Source organism: Primulina eburnea, chromosome 8, assembly GCF_022965805.1.
Source record: "Primulina eburnea isolate SZY01 chromosome 8, ASM2296580v1, whole genome shotgun sequence".
Classification (NCBI taxonomy): domain Eukaryota; kingdom Viridiplantae; phylum Streptophyta; class Magnoliopsida; order Lamiales; family Gesneriaceae; genus Primulina; species Primulina eburnea.
In genome coordinates this window covers 6549988-6559909 of record NC_133108.1, presented here as the reverse complement: position 1 = coordinate 6559909, position 9922 = coordinate 6549988, and the positions used below count along the sequence as shown (strand labels likewise).

The following is a 9922-nucleotide window of genomic DNA, read 5'->3' as shown; positions in this document are numbered from 1 at the left end:
GGCATAATCAACGGATCAAACTGTTACATATTTTAGAACAACACATAATTAACAGGATAGTATATGATTAAGCAAATCGAAACACTGACACAGACCCTGGAATCCATATCCATATCCATATCCATATCCATAAGAAACATATATCACACATAAAACTACTTGAAATTTCTTGACATCATATCCTAAATTCAGTGCCTTCCATGCTCATGATCCCTCATCCTACCCCATTCATGAAGACAAAGATGAAGCTTCTTCCCCGCGGCAAGAAATACCACAGCCTGAGACGGTGTCAGTATGCTGATCACCTCCTTCATCGTACTCAACCTTAGATTATCTGCTTCTTCCAGCAAATTCAACATCGACTCGTCGTGCTTATTCAACGCTCCATTCACCTCCCTGTTCGGTACCCCATGGTCGTAGGATTCCTGAGCCATTGAAGCAATCGGCTGATCCGCCATATCTTCTTGCAAACTTGCCAATTCGCTGGACAGCTTATCCTCTAGCCTAACTGTCTTGAGATGTAAACTGTTTATAGACCGAATCTGACTCGCTGATAAATCAAGCCCACCATTAATTCTCCTGCCTTGAAGATATTCGCGAAGATTCAACTCGAATTCTCTCCCGGAGAGGGCATAAACAAGCCTGATGAAGATAGATGGCCTGCAGCCTCCCACCCACAACATGGATCCCTCCAACGATGAGCACCAGGAGGGCGAAAAGTAAGAAGATACGTCGTCCCGGGCCAGGCTATGGCGCATGGTTGCGTATTCTTGAAAGTGAATTACGTTCTTTTCTGCAAGATGCTTTAGTTCTACTGTATGATGATCACCTCCATCTGCGTTTAGATCAAGTGCTTTTTGGAGCTCCAAGAGGTCTTCTTCTTGGAGATCCATCCATTGGCGAAAGCAACAGAATTGAGAACCCCGGCCTTTATTTTCCATTGTGGTAATGCTCTCCGTTTTTCAGCAATATATATTTTCAGAATGCAATCTATATGAGAAAAATTAATAAGAACTCGAGTTCACGTTAATCAAGGGGATCGAGGCTTAGTTTGTAAAGAGGGATGTTTTGAATTTATAAAATAGTTTTTTCTGATGACTCGGCCAGGTGCATGTTCTGAATTTATAAGACGGGTTTTTATGATACAAGATGACAAAGTCTTCAATTTAAATATCTGTTCTATTTATCCTAAAATTTCCCAACGTAATACCGAAAACTTGAGTCTCCAAATCATTCTTGTTATGTTCCTTCTTCACAAAAAATACGTGTCAACTAGATACCAAGGTGCGTCTCTGATTATTTTCTCAATATGGAGCTCAGATTCTCTGAAAGGTACGCGTGATGAAAGAGATGATATATATTCACCCTGATATCGAGAAAACATGCATCCGTTTTCAGGCCGGGAAGCAGCATCCTCTGTATTTTGTTTTCTTGTATGCCTTCATGCGATGTGTGACAAAAATGTTGTTGGTGGGAAATTATATCTTGAAACTTACTGGACAGTGTAAAATCTTGATACTGATCGAAAAAGGGATTTGGGCCATTTGGCTATGATGCTAAACCAACATTAACATTAGACGGACATCTTTTTGGAAACAAACAAATCAACCTATTTGAATGGACATATCTGACAGTTGGGGTGGTAACTGTTTTTGTAAAGCTTAGTGTCATCTCTTCGTGGCGCTTTCTATCTTTTTTCCCTTGTTTTTTTTTACACAAAAAAGACAATTAAAGGAAAAGAGCTGATCAACTAGGTGTGATGAGACAGGGTACAAGACGATAAAGTCTTCAGTTTATGTATGCATCAGTGAAGGATGCGTAGAATCTAGCATTCTGTGTCATTTGAAGTTCACGTGTTTTCCCCGCGTATATGAAATTTGGATGGTAGCAACCATTTTTTTTATGTAGCGGAAACATATATTAACAAAGATTTCGTGTTTATTTTGAAGACCGCAACGAAGAAATTCGCCTAAAATCAAAATGAAGAAATTCGCCTAAAATCTTGTCTGTAACAACCATAAATTTTGTTCGTTAGCTCATTTATGATCAAAGTTGCCTTTTCCCCCCCCAATCCAATATTGTGCGCCTTAATATTTTATAAGAATTTGACTTTTCCCACAAATTAATCTCCCTCTAGTTAGTTCTGATTTCTTGCTTTAGTTAATTTAGTTTTAATTAATTTGACCTCACCCGGATTAGGTTGAAAAATAATTTATATTCCATTATTTAAATGATGATCTATGTGGGAATGATATTTAGACTTATATTCACTTATTATTATTTAACCTAGTATGTTTGTTGGATTTATTCTCAATCGAAAATGTGAGAGCTCGTTATCCTAATCACGATTTATTAACATAAAATCATGATTATATTAATCTGTAAACAATAGAAAAGTGAGTCAAAAATTTGTGTTTGAACTTATAAAAATTCTGGCACGACCTTCATGTAATTAGGACTTGCCAGAAAATCAAATGCTCAAAATAAACAACATATGCCCTCAATAAACATAACAACATAAATAAGTGTAGACCATGCACAATCATGACATATACAAACCAAAAATATCATAAAACCGACAAGGCTTGATAATAACATAATACAATCCTCAAAATATATACATATAGTATCTAGGAGACGGCAACATTACACAGTACCTAAATACAACTGAGCTCACTCTCAAGGAGCTTTGGTACTTCCTGATGCTTCCTCTCGAGCTCCTGAGGTTGAACCATATGTACCACATGTCATGTCCACATACAAAAAACATGACAGCCCTCTCTCGGGAGTCAGAAACCTAAGTACGAGACATCAAGAAATCATGATATATGACATAGAAATTCAATGATGTCATGCATTAATGTAATGCATAAATGAGTGCAAGATATCAGAATATCAGAAGTCAAATTATCGATATCAACAATCATACATAATATGCTCGAACTTGTCCAACGACTCAGCAAACCGTGCCTGAGATATGGCTCAGCCTCGAAACCAGCAACATCTAAACCAAACCAAATCAAAGTAGCCAAACATCTCCATGACACAATATCATATCATATATATAACGCATCTCAACATAAATATAAATGGATCAGGGGCGTAGCCATAGTATGGGCTGGGCTGGGCTCAACCCCGGCAAAGATTTTCATTTTTTTATATAGACATAATGTAGTCCAATTATTTCCTTAAGCCCATATAAAATGAAAAGAAAAAAAGAGAGAAAGTAAAAATACGATAGAAAAAAAAAACTCATCTCTCACAGCTTCATGAGCGCCTGAAAATTGGAATTCTCATCTAAATAGAGCTTCTCACTCTCTGTGAAGCCCTAAATCCCAATGATGGCTTCAAATCATTATCTGAAAGTGTTATTTGTTCTTTGATTGATAAATTTTATCTCAATGATTTTTCCTAAGATGACATGAAACATTTGAATACTCAATTGGATCATTACAAGATTGATGTATTTAGGATCCAAGGCTTAAAGATGTTGATTTTCTTACTAAATTATGCCGACTACTAGTTGAAACAAAGAAGTCGGGGATTTATTTCATTATTGATAGACTGATTCGTTTGGTCTCGACTCTTCCAGTTTCCACTGCTACAACTGAGCGTTCATTTTCAGGAATAAAACTTTTCAAGACACCACTTCGCAATAAAATGGAGTAGAAATATTTAAACAATGCAATGGTTTTGTATATTGAGAGAGAGATTGCTCATGAAATTGATATAGATTACATAATTGATAGATTTGATCTTTTGAAAAATCGAAGATTACGACTAAAGTAGTGTTTATTTAAGTTACCCTCTTTCGCGTAAGTTTTTCTTATTATTATGTGTACCCTTTCATATGATTAATGTTTGAACTTTTGGAAAATATTTATCCAGATTTGATGATTATATTGTGAAAATCGTGGATTGCACTTAATCTTTATGTCATGTGGAAAATGATGTATTGATTTCTAGATTAATTTTTTTTATTTTTTAGCCCCCCATATTTTGAAATTCTGGCTACGCCCCTGAAATAGATCTCAATAACATGAATGTTCAGTAGTATTGATGTGTAACTAAAACAAAAATGTGTGTGGACAAAAGAAATATTTTATTTTATTTTGCACATCAATTACTCGCTGATATATACAAATCATCATATAATATCACATAAATCAACAAATAACAAGTAAATCATACACAAGATTATCATATATCTCTATAAGACATCGTGAAGATAACTGATCTCTCCGTACCTCAACCAATTTATCAGTAATTTAATCCACAAAAAAATCCTGAAAATAGCAACTCAGAAAAATAACATGAATATTAATTTAAATTGTCTTATTATTTTATAAATATTTCACAACCATTTTAATTCACTAAAAGTCTAATTTCAACTATTTTGGAACTTTAAATTTCTAAAATTACAATATTCGATTAAAATGCCTAAAATTAATCATTTATATTTTAATTTGTCGCAAAATATTATTTTTAGCTTTAAATAGCGCTAAACTAATATTCAAACGACTAATTTTTCTAATTTCCCAAACTTTTAATTTTATAAAAAAATTGACAATATTTGAATTTCATTATTTTATTAACTCGAATTATTGCGATAAATTATAAAAATTATCAAACTATTATAATTTTATTAAATTATTGCATTATTATCCCGTTGAGTAGTCTATTTGAAGAAACCGGGGTTCTACACCAGTCAAGAAAGTCAGAACCACCAAAGCCAAACCGATCTCAACGTCAGACAAACTAAAACCATTGCTTGCTGAAAAAGAGAAGAGGCAGGAGATCATAGCTCAGAAAACCGACCTATCATTGCCCAAAACTGTTGTCGAGATAGCTACCACTGAGACAGCTGACAAGGGAGATTCTGTTGAGCCCACACAAAAGCTAACCTTGATTGGAATAGTTGCCCCTCTTTAGTCAGCTGCTCCACCTACCATTCTACCAGCAACTATGTCCAAAGGCGTAATAATCAGGGTTCCTATTGAATATGATAGATCTGGCCTAGCCTCCTCATACACTTCTAAAGTGCCAGAAGGAAAACGAAAAGAAAATATGGAAGAAGTTGAGCAGTTCATACCCATGTCTGGTATCCAAACTCATATCGACCTCTTGATGGACGAAGTAAATGAATTTTCTGAGACCAAGACTGAATTCTATGATGATTGGTATCAGTTTCGAACAGTCTTCATTGCAAGGAAAATGAAGAATAAAAAGACGATGAAGAAATTTATTGCTTTGAGAAAATGGAAATAAAAGTTGTAAAAAATGTGCCAATAACTCATGCATTGGAAATGAGGGAATACTTCTTTGATCTCATGCATATTATGAAACTAACTCTGATCTGTGAGGAGCTGAAGAAGAATTATGATCCAACATTTCCAACTGTCCAATATGATGGTGCTACATTCACACAGTTGGATGTAGATTTGGGCTCACTTCAAATGCAAGTCACTGGGTGATGGACCAAAAGTTGTTCATTCCAGTTGATACAAAGAGTAAAAAATTACCCGAAAAATCGACTGATCTGACTCAAGATCAACAACAAGAAACAAATAATCTATCGGTTCCCTCATCCAGCTCAACTAAAAATGTTGATGCCTCAATTGAATTGCCACTAAGTTTAACCTCAGATGTACAGTTACCAACTGAACTGCTTGAGGAGGCACCACTGATTGATGCTGATCAAATTGTGATAACAGTGGTTAACAGCATTACAAAAATTGAAAGATCTAATGTTATTGTGATGACAACATAATAATCATCATTGGAAGAATCGGCTCAAATTATTGGCTTAAAACTCCAGATACATTCTTCATCATTGATTCTCTAAAAACCCATCTTTCCCCGACTTCTTCAATCATTGAAGAGACACAATTGTCATAGTAGACCATAGGGAATCTCAATCGAATGAAACTGAAGCTGCTTAGGTGGATGAACTAGTTGACAGTGTTGAGCCCAGAAACCAATTGATCATATTCTCTGATCCAAAAGCACATGTCATTGCTGAGTCACCAGAATTAAATATAGCAGATGGGTATCCATGGGACAACATCCTTTCCAATTTGACTTGAATCAGTGGTCTGCTATCTCAAGTCAGGACAAGTCAAAAATTGACTGACACTGTTATTGAGAATCTCAAAGAAAAAGTGGTCAAGGATATTAAAATTTATCCAAAGATGTTCACTCCCTATTCATCCAAATAGACTCCATGAGAAAGAACTATGCTTCGACGTCCTAACTATCCATTTCTCATTATGCTCTTTCTCATAAAATTGATTTAGTTTATGACAATCTCGCTTCAAAGATTGACTCAGTTCACACTCAGTTTTCTTCTAAGATCAACACTATGTTAGCTTAGATGGCCTCGGTTGTGCATATTCTCAGAAAATATGTAGTGGTTCCTAGTGTTGACAAAAAACCAGAAGAAAACGCAAATGAAACAGAATCCAAGAATGAAGACAAGAGATAGTATTTTATCAGATTTTTTTTACCAGTTTCGGAAAATTGCTCATATCAACATTATCAGTTTATGTATTTTCTCATCAATTTCAGTAGTCTACACCGGATGATTATCTTTATTTTATCCAACACCAAAAAGGAGGAAATTGTTAGATAAAGAAATTTTATGTTTGGTGTTAACAAATAATTAAGATAAAACTGACCTAAGTTGAACTGGTCTAGACGAACAAAATTGATACGGTCATAAATTGATATAGCTCTTACCATATTATCATATTTTCTCACTCGGTTTCAAAGATTTTTGTTTACTCACATTCAGTTTACTAGAATCAATTTACACAAGAAGAAAAAATAATCGCAACAGTGTACGATACAAAACTGATTGCAATATTGTATGATTGTCAGAAATATGTTGACATGGACTAAAAAACAAGCCGACGGGCACTTTTCATTGGAACACATATTTTATTTCATGAACCATGTATATATAGAGAAGAAATTCAGCTGAATAGTATAGGATTCCAACTACTGAGAAAGATAAATATTTAAACTTTCATCTGAATAAAACTCAATCAGTCTAGCACACTTTCAAAAAGTATTATTGTGACGTCCCGAAAATTGAGTTCCACATGAACCACGTGCGTGCAAGTTATTAAATTTCTCATGTATTTTATTAAATGGTTTTAATGCATGTTTATTTCATTAATTTGCGTTTTAATTCATGATCTATGAATTTGCATTATGTTAAATTATTATATGATGCACGTAAAAACGTTTTCCTCAAGTTTTATATTTCAGGCGATTATTCGAGGCGGGATCGAGGGAAAGAGACCGACGACGAATTTAGGCGATTTTAAAATGTGGTATTTTATCTTAAGTTGAGGTTGGGGTATTTTAACTAATTTATTAGGTTGGTAGTATTTTTAAAGCCTAATCTTGTATTTTGTGAATTAAGAGTTTAAAATTTTTAAAGTTAGCATTCTTGGTGTTCTATTGTTCTAATTAGAGAATTTTATAAAATTAGTGGGGATGCATGTTAATTAGGAATTTTGTTAAAATTAATTGAAGGTTGGCATGTTAATTAGTGGCTAATTGTCATTAAGCATAATTTATTCCCTAGATATTAGAAACACACGCACACACACAATTTCACACACACACACACACTCACGTAAAAACACAATACACACACACATACACATTTTATTTTCAGAATTTAAAAGAGAGAAACCTAGGGTTCCATAGCATTCAGCAGCCGTCCCCTTCTCTTCGAGTCTCCCAGCAATTTTCGTGAGTTTTATTGCAAGAATTTAGTGCCACGTTCGTCCCGGATCAAGCCTCGCTCCGTTCCCGCATCGGTATCGCCGTTTCGGTAAAGTTTATCATCAAAAGGCACATATATTCTGTTCTTTCTGCATCGATCTTGTCATATTACGCGTTGTGTTATTTTTATGTGTGTAAATTCATGTGTGACGTTCGTCGTTTGAGCGGAAAATGGTTTGGATGCGTTTTGAAATACTTTTAGATCTGAAATCTCGTAACTTACTGTTCCGTTGAAAATTACGATTTTTCTGTCGGGATTTTGAGAAAACTTTCAACTAGAAACTTGTAGAACTTTTCGATGCCTTCGATTTGATATAAAATTCGAGATTTTTGGATGAAAATTGAGTGAGTTATGATGTTTTTCGTGGGACTGCTCAAGCTGCGACTTTTATGTAAAATGTGTTCTTGAAGTTATTTGTTGCAGGCTTCGTTGGACATCGCCGGGCTTGTGCTACTGCATTTATATATGTTACGAGATGTATTTAGGTGTTATTTGGTGGTTCGTTCGGGTCGGGTTTGGCTTGGGATGTAATAGAAGTCGTAGAAAGCGAAACGATGCCTAATTACGAGTTATTGTTGTGTTGGAATTAATTGTTGATGATTAGGGACGTTTGGGGCGTTTTTATGGGTTTGAATCAATGTAATAACATCCTAGGATGAGTCTAGAGGTGTTGGTTCATGATCCTTAGGCTTGGATTGAAAGGGTGAATGAATAAGTTATTGAATTTTCGTGAGTTTTCAAGTCCAGTGCCTACCCGGACCCCTTCCCGGACCCCTACACGGAGTCCGTGTCCGTTTTCCTTCAAAAATACGAAATTCCAGAGCCTACCCGGACCCGTACACTGACCCCTACACGGGGTCCGTGTAAACCCTTTTTGAAAAAAAAAAATGTAAAAAAAAAAATTTAAATTTTTTTTTTATTTTTTTTAGGATTTGCTTCGGGGTTCTATATCATGGTTTAGCACCATGGTTAAAATTTATTTATGTATAAATATAGGATTTGTTTTGTGGTTTTACGTCATGGTTTAGTACGATGATTAAACGAGGTCAAGCCAGGAGCGAACTAGAATGTCCTAAGCTACTAATTCACTTTGGTGGTGAGCTCAAGTACCTACGTCTAAGACATGCAAGTTAAGTATTTAAAATTTATGTTAGTATGTGCAGTAGCGGCCCCAAGTGAGATCCAACGAATCCCTCAACGCCAAGTAAGTATGTTGACGTGCAAGAAAATATTTCAAGTTTTTGAGGTATGCTAAATGTCTTGTGACCAAATTATGTTTAGGATTGGAAAGCGTTAAATTATGAACGGGGACCAATCCGCCCGTTAAATTATGAACGGATTAGATCGTGGTTGAAAAGCGTTAAATTATGAACGGGGACCAACCAGCCCGTTAAATTATGAACGGGGATCTCATGTATGTGGCAGTGGATACGTCCCTGTCAGCCCAGTACTGTGGTTTGTCTGATCAGGCATTTATTATGTATGGGTCACTTGCTTTGAAACATCCTCTACGCAAAATGATGAAGTTATGAATTTATTTATTTTACGCAGTAGTTTAATCGTCATCTTTTCAGTATATAAGTGAGGCCGGTCTGGAGATGGAATATTGAGATAAATTAATAAAGTCATGTTTAATTATTTTATGCATTTTATACATAATTCATGCATGATAGGATTTGCTTCAAGAAATTTTAAAAGTTCGTGCATTAAGATTTTTAAGTTGCATTTCACGTTCGAACGAGGATCGGAGACCGGGGAATTTACAGAAAATTATTTTAATTACATGATTAATTTTTATAAATTAATTTAGAGCATTTTAAGTGTATTTTTAAAAATGATAATTTTTGGGTATTTTTACCCGCATGATTTTTATTTTTATCGGTACGCTAATTTTATCGAATCAGAGACTTTTTAAGGGTTCGGCTAATATTTTCAAAAATCTTTTCGACGCGAAATATTTTTCGAGAGTGTGTTTGGAATTATTGGACCTATTTTTGAGCTATTTGGGCCTAAAACTCTTTTAAAACCTTTAAAATAAATTTGTGGCCCATTAACCTAGCACTATCTATTTAATTAGCTCTTAAACACTTTTTTTACCCTAAACCTAATAGTGTATTAGCCGAC

At 34.9% G+C, this 9922-nt stretch overlaps 1 protein-coding gene across 1 annotated transcript; it reads right to left on the bottom strand.

Annotated features, from left to right (window-relative positions):
- On the bottom strand, positions 1–1054 carry LOC140837744 (protein DELAY OF GERMINATION 1-like). The gene has a single exon (XM_073203854.1). It carries the CDS (start codon positions 939–941, stop codon positions 189–191), a length of 753 nt encoding a protein of 250 aa, XP_073059955.1. The 5' UTR covers positions 942–1054; the 3' UTR covers positions 1–188.
- Between the last annotated feature and the right edge of the window lie 8868 nt (positions 1055–9922).